The sequence below is a fragment of the Panthera pardus genome, unplaced genomic scaffold (genome assembly GCF_024362965.1).
Source record: "Panthera pardus isolate Hobbes unplaced genomic scaffold, ASM2436296v1 HiC_scaffold_10, whole genome shotgun sequence".
Classification (NCBI taxonomy): Eukaryota; Metazoa; Chordata; class Mammalia; order Carnivora; family Felidae; genus Panthera; species Panthera pardus.
The window spans coordinates 5,013,822-5,039,580 of NW_026526655.1; the positions used below are offsets into that span (position 1 = coordinate 5,013,822).

At 54.1% G+C, this 25,759-nt stretch overlaps 1 protein-coding gene across 18 annotated transcripts in view; it reads right to left on the reverse strand.

Annotated features, from left to right (window-relative positions):
- The window catches only part of AGAP1 (ArfGAP with GTPase domain, ankyrin repeat and PH domain 1), a 546,313-nt gene that overhangs the window by 340,439 nt on the left and 180,115 nt on the right, over positions 1-25,759 (reverse strand). For 12 of the 18 annotated variants that reach the window (XM_019445480.2, XM_053903418.1, XM_053903439.1 and 9 more), the window contains exons 2-4: positions 16,796-16,854; positions 10,696-10,783; positions 9,983-9,994 (exon numbers count right to left, since the gene is read on the reverse strand). In XM_019445480.2, coding sequence (XP_019301025.2) covers positions 9,983-9,994; positions 10,696-10,783; positions 16,796-16,854 — 159 coding nt within the window. The remainder of the gene's footprint in view (positions 1-9,982; positions 9,995-10,695; positions 10,784-16,795; positions 16,855-25,759) is intronic. The other 6 variants (XM_019445481.2, XM_019445482.2, XM_019445483.2 and 3 more) reach the window with 2 other exon arrangements.

Consider the following 25,759-nt stretch of genomic DNA (forward strand, 5'->3'; position numbering starts at 1 on the left):
TGAAACCAGAGGGCACCAAGGCAGCGGCAACCAGGCGGCCGCAGACGGTGCTCCGATTCGCACAGGAGAACCAAGACTTGCCCCGTACGTGGTCCTAACTCCATGTGTTCCAGAAGACCCGGGGGAACAAAAGTCGAAACAGCTCACGAAACAGCAAGTCCTCTACAGCGTTTCTCCAAATGCGCGACAGAGAAGATGCTGCAAGTCTCTCCCAACAGAAGAGACTCTCACCTACGCATAAGGCTGTGTTTCTAACCTCAGGCCAGGCTTCCACGTGAGCAAGGGGTAAGGGAACGAAGGCACAGAACGCATCCGATTTGCACTCCGACGACACTCTGGTTCTCATAGCAGCAGGCGAGTCGCGGGTGTCACCATGTGTGATCCTTTCCTTCAGCTCCACTTGGGACTTGCTTCCTGGCCAATTCTCCGTTTCCTCCCGGCACCGGGTGGACCGAACCCTGGTCTGAACCACCACTAGCACTGATGAGCAAGCCCCACCGGGTGCCACGCACGGTGTCGGTGCCGGGGAGCGAGGGAACAAGACAGAACCTGTGCCCTCACGGACTTACTGTCAAGGACAGCGGGCAGGACAAGAAGCGGGTAAGAAGGGCCAGGCTTGGTGGGGGATGGGCGGGGGAGGGGGATGGGCACCATGAGCAGGTGCAGAGCCTGCCCCCAGAACCCAGAGCGGATGGGGCCGGGGCTGGGCAGCCCGGTCCCGAATCTGCCGTCTAGAGAGAGCAGTCACATAATGACGGGCCCTGCTGATTTATGAGCAAATCAGTAAACTGTTTATTACAAATGTTCCAGTACCCACCGCTGTGGTCATGCCTGAACATTCCAGCATCCACTGCTGCCCCTGAAATAGCTTGTGTGGTGACACCTAACAAAGTATATTTAGTCTTGCACATTGGTTTCTTTGGGGTAAAATATACTTGTGGTTGCTTTATTTTTAATATTTTGCACATTTATTTTAGGCATTAAGAAAAGGTAAAGGTAAGAGAGCACTGCAGATTTGGGTACAAACTCCCCGCCCGGAATATTTAAACAAGGCTTCCTGGACCGGCGACACCCCCGGGGCCTGATGTGCGTGTCGAGGGCTGGAGGGTCAGGACGTGAGCGAGAGCGAGCGGGGGATCACAGCTCCCGGGGCGCTGGCTGCTGGCCTCTCAGTCCCTCAGACTCCTTGTTCTCAGCTAGTGTTACCCGTGTGAAAATAACCTCCCGTTAAAGACATAAGCTGTCGGCACGTAAACTCTATTTTAAAATACGCAATCCTAGAACCGAATACATAAAAGTAGTATCTTTAAGGAACGCTCCCTCACCATTCTTTGATCATCAGCCAGGTATGTGCTTCAAGAAATTTAAAAACGCTGCTGTTAGATGGGACCCTACGGAGAAACCAAGAAATCCTATACGTTTTAACGAACTGACGTCATTTCTACGCTCTGCAGAGTGAGGGGTCAGCAAACTGTCTCCGTAAAGGGCCAGGTAATAAGCGTATCAGGCGCTGTGGGCCGTATTCTTTCCTGCTGGGTGTTTATTGGCTTATTTTTACAAAGCTTTAAAAAAGCAACGAGTCTTTCGGCTCATGGGCATAACAGCCCGAGCAGGGGTGAGGGAGCCCTGCTGGAGAGTCCGTCTCACCTCTGCCGTTTCTGATGCTGATGCCGACGCCTGCACAGTGTCCACGTTATGATTCAGACGGCTGTTTTCCAGCTTCTCTCTGGAACTGTTACAGTCCCATGGAAACAGTGTATTTACTTAAGTGGAAGGAGTCCAGGAGGTTCTGCGTCCAGGCCTGTCTCCATCCTGGATAGAGGGAGGCTTTCATCCCCAAGAACACCTGAGGTGGCCAGCACGGAGCGTGGGTGGGGCTGCATCGAGGCCTGGCAGGAGACAGGACTGCCCCGGGCGCCCTCACTGATGGGGGAGGGGGGGGGTCCCTGTGTGTCACTGCCTCTGAGGCCACAGCTGACCTCGCAAGGCCCAGGAAGCTGCGTCTGGAACATCCCGGAACGAGATTAGCTTGCAGCGGCCACTGGGGCACAGTCGGGCGCCGGCCCAGGCCGGAGAGCGTGCCAGGGCGCAGGGCCCCGGACGAACCACGAGCAGCCAGCACCCCTGACGGGGCCATGGGGGGCCTGGACGTATGGTGCCCGCAGCTCCTTCCATCCATCCGTCCGTCAGCTCCAATCTCCAGAGCTCGTCCCCACACCCCGCTCCAGAGCCAGGCTCCAGCAATGGCCCGTCAGGCCTCCCCGACTGCCTCCAGAAGGCTCCTACACCAGCCATTTCTCACGAGGGCCCCCAGACTCACAGAGCAACTGCCCTGACCCACTGCCAGGCGATGCAGGGACCCCCCTCCCCTGCACTCTGACAGGCCCTCCCCTCCCCACCCCCATGCTGGGCCAGGCGCTGACCCCCTGCTCAGTGCAGCCCGGACCCGCCCCCCTCGTCCTGCAGTACGAAGAGAGACGGTCTGTCCGCCAGCCCAGGGGTTCCAGACTCTCCACACCATGAACAGACTCAAGTGGCCCTCAAAGAGCAAGAGCTGTTTTCTTCTTTTCTTTGTGACGTTATGGCTTAAAATAAGCAAAACACTTTTAAGAAAAATGGGGGGGCGGGGCTCAGAAAAGGGTAACGAGTGCCGGCCGCACCCGGTGCTCCCCGGGGCTACGGGAACAGAACACAAGCAGCTTCCAGACCCAGGACGGGCATCACCTCCTCATCACGCTTCGTACTCTCCCTGAACTAGGTCCTGCCTCAGAGTCTCCCAACACACCACCTCCAGGAAGCCGGCCGGGATGGATAAAACACGACGCTGAAGTAGAATCTGGTTTTCACTTCTGGCCTGGGTCGGTCGTCTGCGAACTCACGTGAACCATACAAAATTATGACCTTTAGTCACTGGTAGCTGTGCACGTGTGCACGCGTGTATACACACACGACCGGCCCCGGTCCTTCCCAGAGCACACGGCCGGTTCCTGCGGATGCCCGGTCCTCAGGCCGGAGACGCCTGACTCCTGTAGGAGCACAGGACCCGGAGGCGAGTTCAAGGGCACTTTCAGGATACCACAGACTCCCCTAGGGATTCTTCCTGGCACCTGGCCTATTTCACGGCTGCTGACTTCTACCTCCCTCTCGCCGAGTCCTGCCCCTGGAGCTGGCCATGACCCCACAGGGGAGCTCGCGCTCAGAGCCGTGAGGTCAAGCGAGTGCGGTCTCACGGGATGCAACGTTTTCTGCCGACGACGCCGACAGCTCCACCTCTGATCGGCCACGACTGAAAGGTCAGCTCTGTACTTTCAAGTTCGCTCCTCCTCTCCACCCTGACCCACAACCACGCAGGGAGCTTCTCCCAACCCCCGCCTCCCTCTCCTGCACCCTCCTCTCTGCCCCGGCACGGTGTGTCCCTCACCCTCTTGTCTGTTCGCCCCAAGGCTGGCCTCGGCCCGGGATCTCTCCCTTTCTGCACTGCCTTCCACAGAAAACCTCTCCGCCCCGATGGTCAGATCGCCCTAGCCGAGGAATGGTTACAGGTACGTGATCTCTCCCATTTCCCAGGACCCATGAAACAGAGCGAGGGGGAAGGAGAGGTGGTGAGTTAAGAGGACAGTGCGGAGGGGGGTGCAGGAAATCGGTTCTGAGAGCTGCTACCTTAGGATCCAAACAAATGCCTAACATTCCAAAGTTCTGTGCCCCTGAAAACCAAGAAGGAAAAGCAATGCCTGAAAAGCCCCAGGTCCGCAGCCAAAGGGACACTGCAGGAGTCACAGGGAGAGATCCGGCGGGGGCAGCGCTGGGGTGAGTTCAACCGTGCCCGCGGCATTTCCAGGGCACCTGGTGGTCACAGTGCAAACAGAGACGCCCGACCCGTGAGTCAGGGGAGAAGAGCTACGAGCCCCCCAGTGGTTACAACACAGGAGAAGCACGGGGCTCCAGCAAGGCAGCCGGGGCCGCGTCTGACCGGCTGCTGCAGCCACGGAGAGAAACAATCAACCCTCCCCCATCTGCTGTGAACACTAAGGATCACGGGGTCACGAGGCCACCCACCAACTGCCTGCCACCAAGCTGAGCACGAAGCCCACGGGGGCAAGAAGCGGGAGAGGCGGTTCCTCACGAGCTTACGTGGATCAGCAGGGACTTTCCAGAGCTAAACCCATGCCCTCCGCTGCTCCCGGTCCTCAAGTAAATCAATCTCTGCTCCACTTAGGCACACTGAACTTGCTCATCTAGTCTGTCCCTTCCGCTCAAGGGTCTAGGCTAATACAACGCACACGGACCCTGTGGCTGCCAGACCAGGGCAGGCGCCGCCCGGGCCAGTGGCAGTCGGTCCCACTGCCATTCGGATTCCCTGGGATGGGCGTCGATTGCCAAGATGACGAGAATCTGGGCCCAAGACGGGGACAGATGTGGCAAAGGTCGAGGGCGAGGGCACCTAAGTGGCGGGGGGGGGGGGGGGGGGGGGGACGGGGCGGGGGTTCAGCTTTGACAGACCCAGTGACTGTTTTCTCCTTTGCAGTGCAAAGGTCACGCGTTTAAAGCCCTAAAAAAACACCTTTGGTGCTAACCTCTCCTGGGAAAAAATCGTAATTGCAACATTGAAACGAGTCCTCCTCTCCTCTTTCCTAGTAAGGGAACGGTTTGGTAACAACAACGTGTGACGTCAAGAGGGGTCTCAGGAAGGCAGAGGCTGTGCCGACAGCACGCACTGGACCGCGTGGGGGCTCCGAGTCCCGTGGCACAAGCCGGCACGCCCCCTTCTGGGTGCTCAGAGACTCACCCGGCCACGCGGCGGTCACTGCCGTGAAGTATAGCTGTTTACCCAGGTGGCTCTTCTGCTCTCCATCTAGAAGGTAGCGACTCTCAGTAGCCCCGCAGTTTCTTGTTTCCGAGCCATCAGCACAGAGCCCGACACGGGGCTCGAACCCACGAACCGCGAGATCACGACCTGAGCCGAAGCAGGACGCTCAACCGACTGAGCCCCCCAGGCACCCCCCTCCTTATTCTTCCTTTACAGCTTTCTCTTCCATAGAGAATATGCCTCTCTTATTGTTTCTTGGTGGCTCTACTAAGAATTTTAGTAGCCTTCACCTACTCTGGACAACATCACCTAAGCCTCCCTATGGCCTAGCTGGGAGAGGACAGAGTTAACGGGACTATTCCATGGACGGAAGGAAGGAGAGCTCAGTGAAACTTCCACGGTCAGAGGCTGCTTTGAAATAGTTAGGGAATGTGAAAGACCGGACCTCTGCTCGATCTATTAAACCAACCTACTGGCGGGCTGCTCGTCATCTGAAGGTTTACAGATAATCCTCGTTAAAAAATTATCATGTACACATAATCACTTGGTTACGAGTAACATGGTAAAATTATGTTGAAAACATTTAAATGGCTGGGCTTCAAAACAACTCAACTTTTATTAGAGATTACAGATTTTTTCATTGGAACGTTAAACAGCACAAAAGGACGTGTTTAGAAATAAGCCCTAACATCTGTTGAGCAGTGGTAGTGGACAAAAAAAATTTTTTTTCACGTTTATTTGATTTGGAAAGGATTTTGGGGGCAGACGGCCTAAACGCATTTCATGTGTCCCAGAAAATATGGCGAAGTGGTTTACCACATGGTTTGTTTCTAAGCAACTAAGTAAACATTCATTAAAAAACTATTTTGGATACATGTGCTCCTGAGAACCTATCTGCTGCCCAGAGACAGACGCGGGCAGAGTCCTGCAGGCAGGAACGGGGGAGGGACGGCCAGCTCGCGGGGACCTTACCGCCAGCAAGCCCTTGTTGCAGGGGGCAGTACCAGAGAACTGTCCACCTGCACGTGATACCCACAACTAGGGACGGACACCCTGGCACCTTCTGCCCTGTTTAGTTCTGGTACTTCCTTGAAAAATTAGCGAAGAGCAGTTAATCTTATTATCCCAGGAAGGAGGGTCCATGGACATTCTTAAGCCTGTCTCCACCAACCTTATAATCTCCCACTCAATCCACTGGACAGCTGAGTCTCATCTCAGCTCTGGGCCCGTCCCCTACCCCACGAACACAAAGGCAGCTCTGGGTGTGAGGTCCCCGGGCTCCAGATGCTTCTGCACGAGCCATCCGCACAGCTCGGCAGGGCCCACGGCATGAGGGAGAAGAACGTAGGGATGTCACGGAGACAGGGTCTCAGGGGAACGACTCCGTTCCAAAGCTCCAAGTGTCACAATCTTCCAGCCCGCCCGGGGTCAAGTGGCTCGGGGCAGGTCCACAGTGTCCGTCAAATTCCCACTAACCCTGGACAGCCTGGTTTCCCCTCCTTTTTTCCTTTTCTCAGTTTTGAGGGGAGAGAGTTAAATGCCGAATGGCGGTCACGGAGGTCTGCGGTGGGGAAGGAGGGGTGCACCGTGAATATTAAGCACATACACGAGGTGGAGACTCCAATTCCATGCTCAAAACATCATTCACAATTCTAATTTGCAGCCTTTAATAGGGCGCTGAGAGCAAAGGGGTCATTTTCATCTTGTCTCTACTGCAGGAGAACGGCAGCCGTGAAATTCCCATCAGAGGTGTGAAGGTCACACACACACGCTCATCTCGTGTCCGTGAGACTCCGGGAAGAGCGGGGGTCGCCCCTCGCTCCTCCTGCCCCAGGAGGGAACAGGGCAACTTCACGGCCCTGACTGCAGCTTCTGCTTACACACCGTGTGCGCAAAACACGGAGGGTCATTCGTGGGTTGGAGCCCAGCCCCCAAGAGAGATATTCGAGTCCTGGCCCCCGACACCTGTGACGTGGCCTCATCTGGAAAGAGGGTCTTGGCAGATGTGATGAAAATGAGGTCAGACTAGAGAACGGGGGGGTGAGGGGGGACCCTACACCCAGTGACTGCCATTCCCACGAAAAGAGGGAAATCTGGACACGGAGACAAGGACACCGGAAGAATGTCGTCGCATGAAAGGGACAGAGATTGCAGCGATGGGTCTACGAGCCAAGCAGCCGAAGGTTGTCAGCAGCCAGGCACAGAAGAGACTCCCGCTCAGAGCCTTCCAGAAAGAACCACCCTCATCGACACCTTCATCGCAGGCTTCTGGTCCGCACAGCCGTGACGGTGAAGTTCTGCTGATTTAAGCCACTTGGTCTGTAGTAATTCGTCAGGGCGGCCTTAGGACTCAGACACACACACGCACACACACGCACACACACGGCCGAACGGATATCTGCCTGCACAAAATTTTACTCCTTGGATTCCTCTGATGGAATCACTGGCTCCCTGCTGAGGTGCCCACTTTTGCATTGCTAATTTACTAATTAAAAAAATACACAAAATATTTAAATCCGTCTCTCATTTAAACTGCATCTTTAAAATTACCCAAATCGTGTTACTCAACTCTCTCTGCTACGAGGATAAAATACCAGCGAGAAGGAATCACACGACTAAAACACAACAGCTGTTATCCTCGGAAACCCAGCTACGACCAGTCTGATGCAAAGTACGTTCCGGCAAACGTCTGGGGTCATCCCATGCCAGAGTTTTCTACGGAGAGAGCACTCGCCTGAAAACAGCAGGCCTTCGCCACCTCACACAGCCAGCAACCTACAGATCCTGTGACGGGTCAGAGTGACGCTAAAGGACACTGCACGCTAATTAAATCAAGGGACAACCAGGTGGGAACAGGAGAGCTCCAGGAGGGCGCCAGGTGCGCAAGCAGACCTCACAGTCCCGGCAGCAACAATCCTCGTGCCTGAAGTCACTGCCCGCGTGCGGCCAGAGGCAGCTGGTCCCCCGGCAGCTGCGAGAGGAAAAGGAGGACAAACCAGAAGGAGTGGATAGGCCTTGCAGCTCACCTGAAGGGCACCGCCCCCAGCGTGGCGATGGAGATGCCCGTCAGCAGCTAGCTGCCCTCGAACCTGACCTCTGGTCTCTGTGAGCTGTGGCAGGTGGGGCTGAGCTCTAATCGGCTTCACCTGCCATCCACACTCGTGGGACGGGATTCTGTTGCTCGGACATGCTCCGTAAACCTGGGCAACGACTCTGGTACGTCCCGACTCCAGAACGTTCTGAACGTAAAGCTTCTCAACGAGGCGGGCACAGGCACTCGGTCGATGTTAACACACTCGACAAGAACTATGATTACTTTCTAGGTGCAGACTCCCTGGTGGTAAGGAACAACTTCAGTGTGGCCAGACGGCGAGAGACCCAGGCTTTCCTTGTTCGTGTCCTTTCAGAAACAACCGGATTCTCCTGCAGCTCTGAAAACTCGCCCAGGCAAGTGGACAGGAAGTGGGGGGCGGCTCCCTGGTCCCCCTGCATGAGAGGCCCAGGCAAGTGGACAGGAAGTGGGGGGCGGGCTCCCTGGTCCCCCTGCATGAGAGGCCCAGGCAAGTGGACAGGAAGTGGGGGGCAGCTCCCTGGTCCCCCTGCATGACAGGCAAGGACATGGCCACATGCCTGGTTCCACGAAGGCACGTGCAGACAGCTCCTGGGAAACAAAGATTCACTGGGGCCTATGGGGTTTCCAGGCACACGGGGCACCTGCCCCAGTTTCTTTCTGCAGCCAGAGGCCTGACGCAGGTCCACTGGGGCCACCTGGCAGCCCCACCCATGACCTGGGGTCACGTGAGAAGACAGGTGGGCTGGGCCCTTGAGAAAAGACCACTGACAGTCCTTCCCCTGGTCCGGGGGGCCCTGGGCACAGGCGCCACTGGAGGAGGGGAGGGGGGATGAGACTTTGCCGACGAGGACAGGGACGGCCTTTGGTGTAGTCACTCGCTCTCCTTTAAAATAACGTACTTTTATAAGTGTATGCGATGCCATGAAATTTTAGTAGAGTAAAAGGTGTCAAGGAAGTGGGTTCATTAGAGACCACGGTTTAAGTCACCCCACTGGGTACAAATTTTACTTTTGAAGTATGAACGTTCAAGAAAAATGCCTTCATGCTCATCAAAATATAAGGGCCCCCGGCAAAGAAACCACAGGCCCAAATGTGGTGGAACAGACCGAAAACAGCAAGCGGGAAAACAGCAGAAGCTACAATAATGACAAAACAGCACCGCGTGGGGACGAGAACGGCGTCCACGGCTCAGGGACTCCCGCACTAACCACACGGGACACCGAACCCAACACCAGAGCACTGGCAGCAAAGCCAGGGGCCCACACCACGTCACCGGCGGCCCCTGGTGGAAATCAGAGCATCTGAGGAGAGCGCGAGTGGATTTACTGGAGGAGGGGATCATCTGAGGTCAGGTCAGCCAGTCCCTCGGCATCTGGGGTCAACGCCTAACCCCGAACAAGTGAGTAGAAAGCCCGAGAAAAATGCTCGGACTCTCCAGGTGGAATCAAAACGACCATGGCTACATTCCACGCTCAGACACCAAGGAACAAATCCAACACCAGCACGGCTCAGGCACAGGTCCCAGGAAAGACGTCAGAAAGACCTGGAACCTTCTCTCCTCCCCGCAGCCCCCCCCCCCCCGACCCCTGTCTCCAAACCATGCCATTTTCTAGCATGTGTATACGTTTTCCATCAGATAGACACCCTGCTTCCCTTCGATCCCTGCCCAGGAGCCTCCACGACCCACCTCCCTAAACCCTCCTCTCCACACGGGTAACGGAAAAGAGGGCCTTTCCCTGAGGTGACCACCACGAGGCCGTGATGACAGGGTTGCAAAATTCTGCCCAATGACGGCAGAGCTCTGAAGGGCCCCAGAACGCCAGCCTTCCAGACTCTTCTGAATGGTTACACGGGATCCAGGACAAGAGTTAAATGCCAGAACAGGTGTTACAGGAAACATGGGAAGCTACTCAGAACTACTGCTAAGAAGACATCTAAGGGACAAAACAGGGTGAAATGTTTAACTGAAATAAAAGGATGAAATGAAACAAAATCGGATGATACACAGAACGAGGAGGCAAGGGAACACTACAGCGCGAAGTTGTGTCTCTCCTCTCTCTTCCAACAAGACAAGTTCTGCCATGAAGAAAATGTATAGTTACCTGCGTCCATATCTGCAAAGAATGGAACAGCCAGTAAGAAAAAGAAGGAACCAGAAATTCAGTGTCTCAGAGTTGGATTTTAAAAGCTTACACGGAGAGAAAATATAACTCAGAAAACTTCCTGTGAACTCTACGTGGATTAAAGAACACAGGGATTACGTGGCTTCCTGTCACTGCCTTAACTCTACGTAAAGCAAAAAATAAAATGTGAACGTGTTAACTGAAGAAGCAAAAGCCTAATGGCAAAAGAAATCTCTTACTCTCATGCAAAATGGTTCTTAAATGTTCAGAATACAATATATGGGGGGAACATACTCAAACATACGGTGGTGGTAACCTGAGAGGCTCCTATCTACCACTAGGTAACAGTACGTGCAGATTACGTACAAACTTAGTATCGGGAACAGACAAATGTCCGAGTCACGTTTAAAGGGGTGACCCTGGATTAACATTTGAAACGCCAGGACTGCTAGATAAGAAATAAATTCAACAGCATTTCAAGGCTCTACTCTACGGCTCCAAATGCCAAAGAGAATATCATCAGTTAGCTAAAAATACTACAAAAGAAACAACATCCTAAGGACTTTCACTGCCTGGTATTTTATTCTTTCTCAAAACGTGTGATGCATCATAGTAACGACTTAGAATACGCTACGGAAAACTTTCGTAAGCTAAACGCTCCTGAGCTTGACGTGGCCTGCCACCCAGCGTACCTTCGGGAGACTCCTCCTGGACGTACGTGCCGGTCAGATACCGGTGCACCAGGGCCGACTTTCCGCTGGCCAGGTTACCCACGATTCCCTGAAACAAAGAATCGGACGACCGTTCAGTATCATTACATCACTCTGCTCGTCGATCTGCAAACAGGGGGAGGGGAAAACCTAAGTCTGAGCGTGACCATAGGCAAGCAGCGGCTGGAGGGCCCGAACCCGGCTCATTAAATTCTCCTCCACAAGTGGAAGAGATTCCCGTGCCCTCCGTTTGAACCTCCTGCTCTCATCAGCCTTGCCGGCTCAGAGGGCGTCAACGCCGTGTGAACCCACAGACAGCGGCCTTCTTCCGACACCGTGTGCCGCGGGTCTATCGGGAGAGCGTAGGCTGAGTCGGCCCGTCGACACGGACTGCGCACCCTCACCGTCCCGGGTGGGGTTTGCTGTGTCGAACGGGGCGCGGTCCAGGACAGAGTAAAATGGGAGTGAGAAGGGTATTCTGGTACATTCCACCAGACTCGGGGGGTGGTTCTGGAGCCAGGCCAGCTGAGAAACATTGAGAAAGGACGGTGTGGGGGAGGGGCTGCAGGGGCTCGGCCCACGGTCAAGGCAGCAGAGGGGTCCGGACTGGGTTAAAAATGCCCATCGAGAGTCAGGAGGGCCACTGCTCTGGCAAGACAGCAGGCTGAAATGGAGTAAAACACCAGGAACCGGCAGGCAGTGTGGCCCGCGTGATACCTTCTTCAGGAAAAGCTCCCCGTTAGCACAGCCAAGACACGGACTTGAGGGCAGCCGGCCCCTTGGGAAGGCTTCCCTTCGCCTGTGCTGGGGACCTCACGCCCTCTGCCTTCTCCGCAAGCAGCCCATCAGCGACCCCCCCCCTGTACTGTACCTTCCCCACCAGATCTCTCCTCTCTGCGTTTAAGCACGCCCAAATCAATTCTTTCAGAAACACAAAACCAGAGCCCTGCCTCCGGACGCAGGTGGCCTCCTACGAGCCTGCCTCCCCTTTCCCACCAGGGCCAGGCTCACAGCTACGCTCCCGCCCTCCTGGTCCCGCCCTCGACCCTCACAATGTCAAGTGCTGATCCAAGAGCCACAGGGACGCTGGCCCTGAGGTCAGAGATGACCTCATTCCTAAAAGCGCTAGCCTCCCTCTTGCTCCTGACCCAGCCCATCACTGGAAGCCACAGACCAGACGCGCTTTCTCCAAACTTCCTGCCCGAGCGTCCTCCTGGAATTCCTGCTAAGCCCACGTGAACACTCTCCAGGTCTCCTAGTTTCTTCCAGAGTCTCGACTCTGGGGCCCCGGTGCGCCTGGCCACGTCCCGCCCTCCCGGACCAACCTGCTGTTCCCGAATCTCGTTCTCCAACCCCCCCACCACACAAGTCGTCCACATGCACCCCATGCCACCCAAGCTGGTGCTCGAACCCCAGCACGTCCAGATCGCGCATTCTCGCCCCGGTTTGCTCGTCACCCTCTATGGCCACACCTCACCAGGCTTCTCAAACCGGAAACGTGGAAACCATCCCAGATTCCCGTGGAGCCCTGGTGCTCCTAAGCACTTTCCTAGTCACACTGGGTCACCGGGGCAGACGCTAGCTGGTCTGTCTACAGGCTCCCCCCTTCACCCCAGGAATAGCAGAGAGACTCCTGGAAACTGCCTCGCCCTGACAGGACTTGCTACCTGTCTCCAGACACCTGGACCTTTCCTCATCAATCACTTCCTGAAATACTACTCCTGCTCACTGCTCAGCAAGCGGCTCAGAGGTCACCTCCTCCGAGAAGCCTTCCTAAAGCACAGCCTCAACCGGGAACCTCTCCTCAAAGCCCCCTTAGTGCCCTCCTCACAATGCCGTCTCGTGACCTCTGTGTTACCAGCATCACTATGCAGGTCTGTCGGAGATGCTGACAATTTCCGAAGGGCAGGGTCTGGGTCTTTGTCCCCTGGGTCCCAGCGCTGCACCCGGCCCGGGAGTCTCCCGACGGCACCCGCTGCGTAAATGAGCAAACGAGCGAGCGGCTCCAGCACCAGGACAAACAGAGATGCTTTGTTACCGGGGCACAAAGCCAGGTGACGTGGGCAGACCCGAAATAGAGATGTTTCCCTTTCCGAGGGGACTCCTGTCTTCTTTTTACCTGGGGCCTCTATAAGCTGAGAATCTCTACCTATTAATTATTCTTTTGCTCAAGGGCACCTGCTGTTTGTCAGCTCATGCTGAGAAAACCCAAACCAGCGTGCCGCAAAATTAAATTTTTAATTAAGATTAGACTTTCTCTTTCCCGAGGAGGAAAACGCTCAGAATCAAACACTGCTCGCTCTGTGCTTCCTGCGTGTGGCACATTCCTTCCTCCTCACACAACGGTGCTCTGCAGAGAATGAGCTTCCCCTTCAGGAGAAAAACCAATGAGTCTTGGGGGTGGCGGGGGGAAGGCCACCCCGGAGACCTTCTACTGGCACCCCATGGGCCTTGTGTTAGTTTGAACCACAGGCAGAAACAAACAGCCGGCTGTGAGGAGGAAATAAAAAGGGACGAAAATGCTTTTCAGGCTGTGAAGCTCCTCCGGGTTCCACGACCGCTTCTGGATAAAAGGAGGAGAGCTCACCCTCGCCTACGGGCTTCATACGGAGCCGCTCAGGAGCACAGGTGAGGCGTCCGGCAAATGACTCGACGGCAGACAGACGCCGTCACGGTGCCACGGGCCCTGCGCCCTGGGTAGGAGCCCCGACCGTCAGGGCCACTGCTCCACGTTCTCCAGTGACAAGAGGGGAAAGAGCACCGTCTCTGTTTAGACTGATTTTTCTGTCATCCTAAATCTCACCACTTACCTGCCAAACTTAGTGCAGTTTGTTGAAAAGAAAATCAAGGCCGTCAATAAAAATCCCAGCTGGGAATCCAAAGAAAACCCACAGGAGGGTGTGACAAGTGCCTAACGCTCCCTCTGCGGGCGAGACGTTGAGGGCGTATTTCCTGTTTCTGCCCAGATGTGAGCAGGGAGCACCCACTGCCTGCCGCCCGAGGACGGTGACCCACGTTCGGATCCAAGAGCAACTGATCATTGATTACCCAAGCAGAACACAACTTGAGAAAACATGAGGCATGGCACCACCACGCTTGAAAAGAAAGCCAACACTGAGATTCTCTTCTCTGACAGATTCCAGAAGATTTATTGCAAGATATCACATAAAGAGTCCACTTGAGGCTTGCGATTATGTCATTTAATTGCTGCGTCTGTGACACAGAAGTCAGGGATCCCGGAGGCGCTGACCTAAGGGGCCACCTGTCTCGGGGGATGTCGTGCGAGGGCGCGGAACAACGGCGGCCCTGTGGATGCACGGGGGGCTGCCTCTGAACAAAGGAGCACTTTCTGGAGACGCGGAGAACTCCTCGGCACAGAAGGGACCTGCTGAGGACGGGCAGCTGCCCTTGCTCGGCGGGAGGGCTCCCTGACCAGAGCGGGGCTGTCCCGCCGGGGTCTGTCCATCCACACACAGGGCAGGACAAAGAGAACTTCCTCCGCATGAAGGCAGAGTCCTGGTTCCTCATCCACGGGACGTAGTCAACCTCTGGCACGTTCTAGCAAGCCTCGAAACAGTCACCCTTCAGGAGCACGGATCCATGCTGCCTCCGAACATAACCCTTCCTACACCTCTAGGCATTCACTCCAGGAAATTACATGCTTCTGAAACACCAGCAGAAAACCAGTTTTTAGGAGTGACCATTCTCAATTACGGGCCGGCACGAACATGGGGGCTCCGGCAGAACCCCCCCCAACTCCCCAAATCAGACAGCTCGATACTCAAGGATCACAGTCAGACTGTAACACCGTCACGAGGGGAGTCGCCGGCCTCATTCGGCTCCTTCGATTTAAGTTGACTGAACGTCAACGAAAAGTTTGAACTCAGCTCGTCAGTCGCACGGGCCACCCTGCCAGCGCCCAGTGGCCACGTGGGGCCAGCAGCCTGGGCAGCAAGACGGAGGAGGTTCCCGCTGGTGCAGAAGCGCAAACCGCGTTCAAATCCCAGGCCCGCCATCTGCTGACTGTGCGGCTCGTGGGGAAACTCTCAGGATTCAGAGGGCGTTTCTTCATCTTGAAACAGGGGTAACAACGGTACCCGAGTCGTGGGCAGCAGGCGGGTGAGCGCAAGATGCTCGTGTGACGCCCTCACAACATGCCCTGTGCAGAGCGAGCGCCTCCTGGCGCGGCCCGCGTCACCGTCACCCCAGCATCGCTCCGTCCTGGCGCTCTGATCGTGGACCATGCAGGGGCTCTTGGCGGTTTCACGGGAGTGGGGGCGTATCTGCAACTGGTACATCTTCCCCCAAACCTCCCAGCAACAGTGCCGCCAACAAACTTCATTCGACAGGCGTCTCCTGAAGGCGCCAGGTGGGACCAATCCTGTGCCAGGTACCGTGGTTACAAAACGTGAAGCAGAAAGAGGTGGCCGTTTCAAGGCAGAAACCCGGCTTCGGGAAGGGGGTGGGACCGACAGATCTGACGTCTCCCACCAGGAAGGAAACCTGCTGGCAGGTGCTGCAGAGAAAGGCCAGAGCTCCGGCGGGGACAAGATGTCCCCCGACCAGGACACCCAGAGGTGGCAGCAGGGACAGGCACGTAGGAGGGGACAGGAAGGCACGGAGACCGTGTGGACAGATCTCAGCATGCCTTCCCGCCTCATCCTTTGTTTCTTCGGTTTAAAAACGTGTTTTTCCTGGTGACCAAAGTTACACAGCCTCTGTTCCAGGTCCAGAATGTTCCTTGTTGGCTCCATCTCTTCATCTCAGGAGTGAGACACCCGAAGGGTTGTGCCCCTGCCCTGGGTCACCCACAAAGCACCCCTGAGGTTGGGGCCCAGGGGGAGAAGGTGTCCAAGGGCCTCCGGGGGGGTCGCTGGCACACAGGCTGGAGCTACTAAAAGCAACACGGAACTCGGGACAGAGGGCACAGGAAGGGAAAGGCTGAGCGCGAGGCACAGGGAGAAGCGAGCGGGCCTGTGCCCAAGCCACCCGTCACTGGTGGGAATGGACGAGAAGGGCCTGCCTGCCCGCGTTCTATCATCAGGGCCCCACGCTGGAGTGGCTCAAAGTGGACGCCCACGCCACACCCAGGTGCAAACACATACGTATACCACACAACTACACGTGTCTGCATATAAACATATAGACACACGCACAGCACACACCTATACATGCATATGCATATACGTGTCTACACACACACACACACACATACACATACAAATGCCCCAAGCAAATACACACACATCTGTGTATACAGACATACACACATGCACACACACAAAAATACGTGCACATACACAAAGGTATATACATGTGTATACAGGTATGTATACTTGCATGGACATATAAACACACGAACATACGCATACACACATATGTGTAAATACACACACACACACACGAACACACAGATACTTCTCCCAAATGCTGCTTACGTGACAAAGAAGATGATTATTTAAAAGTTATACTGGTCCCTTCCCTCCATCCTAACACGGGGAATGTGTGGACTTCAGGTGCTCCAAGGTGTGGTTGCAAAGAACCAAGTCACTTTTTACAGAAGGCAATTTGAAGCTTTAAATAATCTCACTGAAAGAATAAAGTTCTTAAAACACAAACTCTTCTTTTGATCTTATGTCATTCCTCTGTAACACGGTGAACGACCAGTCGCGTGGTTTAAGCGATGAATTCCCAAGCTTGACGGCTCATCACAGAAACCGCCCATGACATCCCGGCAGAGGACAAATAAAGCCCTACTGGTGCATGCGTGTGTCACACGCTCTCTCACACGCGTGTGCACAAGGGCAGGAGAGACAGAATGATGGACGGATGGGTGTGGCCATCCCAGGCACACTCAGGGCTCCGGTCCCCAACGGTCAGCTACACCTGGCCCTTCCCAGGGACATACCCAGAAGCGTGCCCCCCCCCCCCCCATCTGGGCTCCGGGGATGAGCAGGCCCCCTCGGGATGCAGGCCGAGCGTGCTCGCACATCACGTCCTGCCTCTTACAGAGCCCCGCTCTCCTGCGGGGTGAGGAGGTGAGGAAGGAAGGACAGCCACTGAGGCCGGAAGGACCACTCACCACTTTGAGCTCCGGGACAGATCGACTCAATGTCCATTCCTGGCTATTCACAAAGGCATCTGTAAAACAGGAGGTAAAGCAAAGTCAGGTGCCACAACTCACTTCAGCGCAGAGTCAAAATGCCCCCAACGTGCCATTTCCCCAGCCAGAACAACACCGAGAATGGTGCAGACCAGGTTCTCATGCTACTCCCGCCCCGTTCCTGCTCCCAAGTCTGCGTCTCCTAAACCATAACGCACGTTCCATCCAACCCCAAGGAGCTTCTAGAACTTAGTCCCTCCCCGCCTCGAATGTCCCCGTTGCCCGAGCCCCACAGGACCACACTGTCCGGGGGTGAGTTGAGACCCTCTGATCCCGCTCATTTGCCATCAGGAAGACAGAGGAGGTCCCAGGCTTTCCCAGAACTGCCCCTATAGCTGTCCGTGAACTTCTGGTCTGTTTTTCACTAAGGTAGTCTTGTCTGAAATCCCACCAACAAAGTCATGCAGAGAATGACTGGGCTTGGAAAATCCCCATGTGCACAATACAACAGCCATTTACAGTTCGGAAGACCGTGCTGGGGTTTTGGTCCTCCCAAACACAGGACACAGCGGAGATCCAGTCAAGACTGTACGATACGTCCGAGAGACGAGGGGTCCCCAGCCGCCGTGGGGACTCCACAGAGCTAGTCCCACCCTGGCCAGAACACCCGGGGCGGCCATCACGGGTGCAGGTCAGGTGGGCCCACCCACAACAGAGGATACAAAGGACCGGATTCCCCACGCCTCCCGCTCACCATCTCTTGTGGACGAGACCCCACACCACCACGCACACTATGCCCTCGTCAACAGACGGAGTGAGTCACAAGGAGGTGACAGCCGTTCCCACTACGACCAGCTGAGGGCAAACACCTCTCACTTTCTATGTATTTTCCGCAAACTCAGAAACGTTCATCACTCCATGTTACGTCCGAGAAGTAGTAACGTGATTCACAAAATACCTAAAAGTCAAGCAATGCCATCAGTTTCAAATAAACACGGGTGCCGGGATAGAAGCAGAGGGCATAAGCGTGCAGTGCTGCTGGGGGGTATCACGGAGAAGGACGAGAAATGTGTCTGAAGGGAGCAAGGTGAACCCGATCCACGGTGACACGAAAACGAGGCGGGTGGCCGCCCAAGAAACCAGACTCCGCTGGCCCTGCAAAGACGCTTAGGAGGTGGGACGACCCATCACAAAGGACCCTGTGCTCAGGAAAGGACGGGTCAGTGGATCGGGAGAAGACGGGTGGACACAAGCAGATGGGGACGCGAGGCTGATGCATGTGCCTCGAATCCTCAGCTGGAAGCTGGAAGGGACCGGTGTTCAACACTGGAGACACTGGACCCCTGGGGACCCGAGTGCCTGGCCGGCAGGCAGAGCGGTGGACAGAAGTACATCGGCAGGAAGTCAGAAGGAAAGACGTTTGTGAAAACGAAAACCGAGAACTGCTTCTGACCCCTCCCCCCAATGGAGCCAGCACACTGGGGGCTAAATACGGGGGGTGCACCTGAACACCCACTCTTTGGTGAGCCCAGCAGCCCCCAGAGAAAACACAGCCTGCAAACAGATAAACAATAATGGAGCCAGCACGGAGATGACCCCGGGTAGGCAGTGGGCGAATGGTAACCAACACCCTCACTAGTGAACAGCATTACTTATCAAGCTGCAGAACACGTCTTTTCCGTCACCGACTGCTCTTTTTGAAAAAAATGGGGATGTGGCCTTATAGGTCTACAGGGTGACCCCAATGATCCAGGGGAGTCAATGACAGTGACGCTCCCAACATGAACTGCACACTCAAAGAGCGTCCCAGCGAGTCCCCCTGTTCCTGTCACTTGTAACAAACCCAAAGCTGGCTTAGGTAGATTTAGATATATCCACATAATGGAATACGAAGTGGCTGGGAAAACGAAGCGTCAACATGCAGAAATGCAACCGTTCCCAGCGTAAGGGGATACGACACGTGCAAAATACATACACAGGCTTGTTTGAGAATATTTCCGGTCAACAGTTCCTGACTGAAGGTCTGGGAACCGGGTGGCTTGGGGGCAAGGGCAATGAGGAGAATCTTTGCACTGTTACCTCTCAGAACCCTGTTAAACTTTATCCCATCTGGCATGTAAAAAATATATACAACATAGTTTTTAATACGAACCACAGCAATGAAGCAACAGGCATGAAATGAGAATTGAAAGGAGCGTGATTCACGAACGAACTGCTGATTCTAAATCACCCACCACCTAAGATTGTGTTCATCACAACAAATATTAAATAGGCATTAGACGGGGGTGCCTGGGTGGCTCGGCTGGTTAAGCGTCCAACTCTTGATTTCGGCTCAGGTCCTGACTGCACGGTTCGTGAGTTCAAGCCCCAAATTGGGCTCTGTGCTGGCAGTGTGGAAGCTACTTGGGATTCTCCCTCTCCCTCTCTCTCTGCCTCTCCCTGGCTCATTCTCTCTCTCACTCTCAAAAGAAACAAATAAACTTAAAAACAAACCAAAAACAAAAAACAAAAAACCCTGATCGCTGGTCAGAACAGAATGCTGCCTCAGGCAAGGCTAAATGAAAAATAACCAAAGATTTGCAAAAATGGACATCCCAGGATAAGCCTTTATCCTTCTCCTCCGTCGAGACCTTTCTGAGGGCTGGAGGCTGTGGCCCCTCCTGGGGGAGCTGGTCCATCTCATGGTGAGTGGGCCAAGACCAAGCCGGCTGCCCGATTTCAAGGTCCCAGGGCAGCGACACTAGAAGAATGAACATTTATCAGGGGCACACGAGAGAGAGAGAGAGACAGAGAGAGAGAGAGAGAGAGAGTGCGTGTGTGTGTGTTTTCAAACCATTAGAATCAAAAGTCATTTAAGCTGCATCTCATTTTCAGAAGAGACCACTCTGTGCCCCACTCAATTCCCCCCTCTTGGATAGACAGGACTAAGAAAATGCATTCTCACACGCCGGCTAAAATGCTACGCAATTTGAATTTAAAATAAAACACAGCGGTCACCCCCGATGGACGGCTCTCAGCCTGTGGGCAACACTGGGGCTCCCTCAGCCACCGTCTCTATGGGGCAGAAAGGCCCCAGCTGTTTGGTGCCGTGGGGGATCCCAACACAGTCGAAGAACTGAAGGAAAAGAAGACGTGAAAGCATGTCTTCCCATTAACAAGGCACCAATTCAAATTACGGGACTTAAATTTAAGTCATAATATTAAAAAGAAAACTCTCAAAGAACTCCAAGATTAGGGACCATGAAGTAATAAGGAACTTTCATTTGGAGTAAAACACTGTTAGCTTCTCTGGAACAGAATTCTGAAGGCAGACATACGAGGACACAGCCCTAGAGGGGGATGGTTAATGCAGAGTCACAGGGGTGGGGTCGGTAGTTACATGAAGAGGCAGACAACCAGTTTCTCAACATCAGGGGGAAACGATGTTTTCAATTAAACAGAAATTCTTAGCCCTCCTCATTCTGAGTTGATAACCAAAATATGTGAAACTGAAGGAAAACACCCCAAATGCCCGCTGTCAAAGTGGCACAGATTCCCCAGGCCATACCCATGGCGGATTACTGTTCTGGTGTTCCAGAAAGTTCTCAACAACTACAGGTGCGTGCCAGCAGAGTTCCTTCCCAACTTAACTTCGTGTTAAGACATAGCAAGTCCGATACACCTCAGACTGTGAGGATGCTCGGTAACCACAGGAATACACTGGGTCAGGGTCATCACCACGACGCCGAGCGGAGAGGCCGCCCCAGCAGCACTGCCGAAGGTGAGGTCCCGGAGGTTCGGAGAATTCGCGCTCACGAGAAAGGTGCGATTCAAAGTATCTGATCAATTTCAGGGTATCTTTAGCAGGTTTTTTTGTGGCTTTGGCTTACGTGTATTTTTTACAGTCGACTTTCCTTCATTTTAATCATCTTTTTGAATATGCAAGGTCTGAGCCGGGACTGTCATTCCACGTTGGGCGAGGCGGCCTGAGACAGGAGCGTATTTATACTACAGTGCTTTATTCCCGTCTGGGTCCCCCGCATGCCCGAGGGGACAGGCACTCACACACGTGGCACGGACGTGGACGAGACACCGACGGAGGGCGGCTTCAGGGTCAGAGCGGAAAGGCTGCCCGCACTCCCGCTAATAATAAGTACATTCACCGTCTGCTTCCAGCAGGTGCCACACGGAGAAGGACCGCTCGGCACCTGCACAGGGGCCACCAGGCCGCCGCCAGCCCTGCTCAGCACCCCCTAAGCTCCTTTCCTTCCCTCTGAGGGGTGAGCGTGACTCGGGACTTCCTAGCACTGAGCCCATGCTGCTGGTGGTGCGGAGGAACGCGGTCACACAAACACGGAGGGGAAAGGCCCTGCCCCCTGCCCTCCAGGCAGGCCTCCCCCCTCTCAGGAAAGGGCGCAGAGGTCCAAGGCGTCCCCGCACCGGTGTCCACCTGGCTTCCTCCTCCCGAGGTGCAGGGCCGGCTGACCGGGTCTGATCTGCAGGCTGCGAGCAAGACGAGGGCCTTCCCACGAGTCCAAGAACAGCTCGGACAACTCGGAAATGCAAACAGAAGCCTGCATCCACGTGCCAGAGAAAGGAGCCTCCAGGTGGGAGCTGCCCTGCTCTGCTGGCTCCGGTACCCGCCTGCCTCCACGTCCCTCGCCGCACCCCTGCACGACAACACAACCGCATGCGTCCTGCTAGGCTCTGAAACACACAGACTGGACCCTCTGCAGAGGACACACACGCAGACCGGGACCCTCGGTGGGTCTCAGGAAAGCATCTTCCGCGCGTGCCCCCAGACATCCCAAAGTCCTGCCTTGTTCCTTTAAGAGACCCCGCTACGGAAGACGTGCAGCTGATCTCAGAGAAAAGCTCCTCTCCCCAGAGTCCAAGCTGCTTTTCTTTAGCATAAGAGACTCTTAAAAACTGAGAACAAACTGAGGGTTGATGGGGCTGGGAGGGAGGGGAGGGTGGGTGATGGGTATTGAGGAGGGCACCTTTTGGGATGAGCACTGGGTGTTGTATGGAAACCAATTTGACAATAAATTTCATATATTGAAAAAAAATTTTTTTTTTACATTTATTTATTTTTGAGGGACAGAGCACGAGTGGGGGAGGGGCAGAGAGAGGAGGAGACACAGAATCCGAAGCAGACTCCAGGCTCCGAGCTGTCAGCACAGAGCCCGGCGCGGGGCTCGAACTCATGAACCGTGAGATCATGACCTGAGCTGAAGTCGGTCACCCAACCGACTGAGCCACCAGGCGCGCCCCCTCCCCCAAGCTGCTCTTCTAAGAAAAGCACTAGAGAAAAGCCAAGGGGCAGACAGCCTGTCTTTCCAGAACCTCCCCTGTCCAGCCACACTCCTAGACAAGACTCTGGACCCCGAGGAATGCAAACACCCACAGACGCTGACAGGTAAGGGGACGGCCCTAAGAGCATCTGGAACAGGGAGCCACAGGAAGAAACCACCCGGTCGTTCATTTATATTTTTACTCCAGGAAGAATGGTGAGGTCCCCCTTGCCCAGATTTTCTTGAAATTCGTCCTGACTACTAAACTCCCTTTATTCTCTGCTTGCTACGAACAGTAACCGAGGAACATGGCTTTAGGTCTGTCCTCAAAAATATTCATATGCAGAACCACCAATTTAACCGGGAATTTTAAGGCCCTCATTATACTACACCAAAAATATATGTTCCAACTTGAAAGCCAGAAACATTCCTTTTTGGAAACCCCCCTGTGCACCAAAGAGCACGCACAATGGGGCGCGGGTGGAGCTGTGGGGTCACGTGCCTGCGTCCCAACGGCTTCATCAGCTCCCTGCTGCCCATCAGGGCTCCCAGATTGATCATCTAACTCCTAATGGTAGGAACGCACGTGAAGAAAGGACCCAGCAAGCAGACGGAAGCATGATAATTCCGTATTAGACTTCAGAAAACCCACTTTCCCCCTTTGTGCCATTGTATTTGGTACCACTGCGGCACCGACCCTTCCAGACTCTTCCATGCTCTTGACATATTAAAGGCAAAAATTCAGGTCCTGAAACGGATAGAATTTTGCAAACTGGCTAAGATATTACACCTTGTCCTTCAGCACTTTCCTCCGACACCTCCGAGTTAATTTAAATGCGGGGCATGAGTGAAGATGGCCACAGACCGCATTAACCTTTCGGTTCCGGCAATAACCAGGAATGCTGGGGGTAAAATCTACGGGTGAAATTACCCCTTCGTTTGTCCTATTTTTGCTGAGCCTGGACCAAGCAGTTACACTTGGACATCAGAAAAACATCAAGCTGAAATGTGACTTCCTGCATGCTGAAAACGAGCACTCTGTAGGAATAAACACACGAATCTACTGGCATAACAGTAAATCTCATTTAAAATAATTAAGAACAATCTTATTAGCATATCAGGCGGGGGTGGGGGTGGGGCTAAAGCCAAAATAAAAAAGGAACACCCCTGAGTTTCTCCTGGACTTCCTGCCTCCACCTCTCCCACTGACACAGACTATTCTGTCTCGCCCGTGACACCGTTGGGAAAGACTTCTGAGGAGCACAGAAATGAGTAAACGCAAGTCTTCTTTACAAAATGCAACTACATTTCTTTGTGATACAGGCAAACAATGCAATTTTTCCATCACAACTAATTTGGTTTGAGACAAGTGATTTCAGTAATTTAAAAAAAGCAAACAAACAAACAAAAAAAAAAAAAACTTGGGACACCTGGGTGGCTCAGTTGGTTAAGCATCCGACTTTGGCTCAGGTCAGGATCTCACAGTTCGAGAGTTCCAGCCCTGCGTCGGGCTCTGTGCTGACAGATCGGAGCCTGGAGCCTGCTTTGGATTCTGCGTCTCCCTCTCTCTGTCCCTCACCTACTCACGTTCTGTCTCTCTCTCTCAAAAATAAACAAACATTAAAAAAAAAAAAAAAAAAACAGAAACAAACTTAGAAGAACGTTGCCCAGAGTACACGTGACTTTCCCACTGTCCATCAACCCTGTACATCCATACTGAACGAAGCACACAGAGAAAACAAAATACAGCATTTCGCTCGTGTTTTACGACTGAACATGTGATACTGATGACCATCTCCTGAGCACCTGTGATGATCCAGGCTCATGAAACAGCCCAGGAGGCCCAGAGTAGGTTCTCCCTCCTCCCGGCTGCTCCGCGCAAGGGTTAGATCAGTGGTGGCAGATCTCAACTCCCTCCCTCTTTACCTTCGGTGTTCCTCAAAGTCTACCCCCCACCCGCTCTGCCTCAGACTCCAGCTCAGAACTTCAGGGTCTTGACAGGAAATACGGGTTGGCAGGATGTGCGCCGTCGGTGGGAAGCCGGTGCAGCCGCCGTGGAAAACAGTGTGGAGGTTCCTCAAAAAATTAAAAACGAAAATACCAGGTGAGCCGGTAATTCCACTACCGGGTATTTTCCCCCAAAGGAAACGCAAACGCTAATTCAAAAGGGTATCTGCACCCCCGTGTTTACTGCAGCATTATTTGCAACAGCCGAGACGCAGACGCAACCCGAGTGTCGGCAGACAGGTGAGTGAGTGAATGAAGATGTGCCATGTATACACAGGGGAATATTGCGCCACCGTGAGCGTGAACGAGACATTGCCACTTGCAGCAACACAGACAGACCTGGAAGTTTGGTGCTCCATCAGTCCGCGAAAGACAAATACCATATAATGTCACTCATACGTGGAATGAAAAAAAAAAAAAGAAAACAAAAAGACAGGGACAAGAATCACTACCAGTACAGAGAACAAGCTGGTGGTTGCCAGAGGGGATGGCGGTGGGGGATGGGTGAGACAGGCAAAGGGGACAAAGAGGTACAAACTTCCAGTTATAAAATAAACAAGTCACGGGGAGGAGGGGTCGAGACGTAAAGCACGGGAGCAAGTCGGTAACACTGTAGTGACACGTAAGGGGACAGATGGGGACCACACTTAGCCCGGAGAGCAGCCAGTAACACACAGACCTGCCGAATCACTAGGCTGTACACCTGACATTAGTGTGACATCGTGTGGCAATGACGCACTTCAATAAAAGAAGAAAGGACTTCAGAGTCTGCATTTCCAACAAGCTCCCCGCAGGACTTCCCTGCTCCGCTACCCCAGTTCTTCAGCTTTTCAGAATCTGCTCGGCAGTTGTCGCAAACGTAGAATTGCCACGTTGGGAATTCAGACCGTGGCGGGGGTGGGGAGCCCGGCTTCTCCCACCTGGCTGTCATCCCGACGTCCAGGGTCCCAGGGCAGAGGGAACTCAGTGCCAGAGCCTCAGAGACAGGAGTCCCGGTTGGCGGTGTCCTCAAACCAGGTGACCTTCTGAGTCGGACCCTCAGTTTCCTCACTGGTAAAATGCAGGTATTTCCCCCCTGTGAATTCCACAATGACCTACGAGATGATGTGGCCTGTGTCTAGCACAGGGTCTGACTACCCACAGGGGAAGCCCTCCTGCTGCCTCTGGGTGTGGGATGAAGGACAAGGCTTCAGGTGCCTCCTTTCCGGGAGTGCCGCAGCCACTGGGGTGGACGCACGCTAGCTGTATTGGGGCCACAAGTGACAGTGAGCCGTGGGGGAGCCCGAAATCACACGTGGCTCAAAAAGCACTGGCCAAGCTCTCACACCACAGCTATCACAGCACAAAGCAACCTGAAAGTCTAAAGTGAGTAAAACCAGCTAAAAGGTATTGTCGGTTAGTTTTTGACCCCAGCCCAACTGCCATGACACTGACCCAGGTGTAACTGGGGTTGAAAGGGGTTGACAAATGGCAACTTCACATGGTTCAGCCTATAGCCCACGAATGCACAGGCAAAAATCATATCCGTGTGGCATAATTACTGACATAGAGGGGAAATGCTGCCAAATTCTAAAATCCAGAAAATACCTATATTCAGAGCAACAGGGCAGGAGCACTAATAAGCTGAAGCAAGAGCTCTTCCAAGGGACTTAAGCGGAGATGA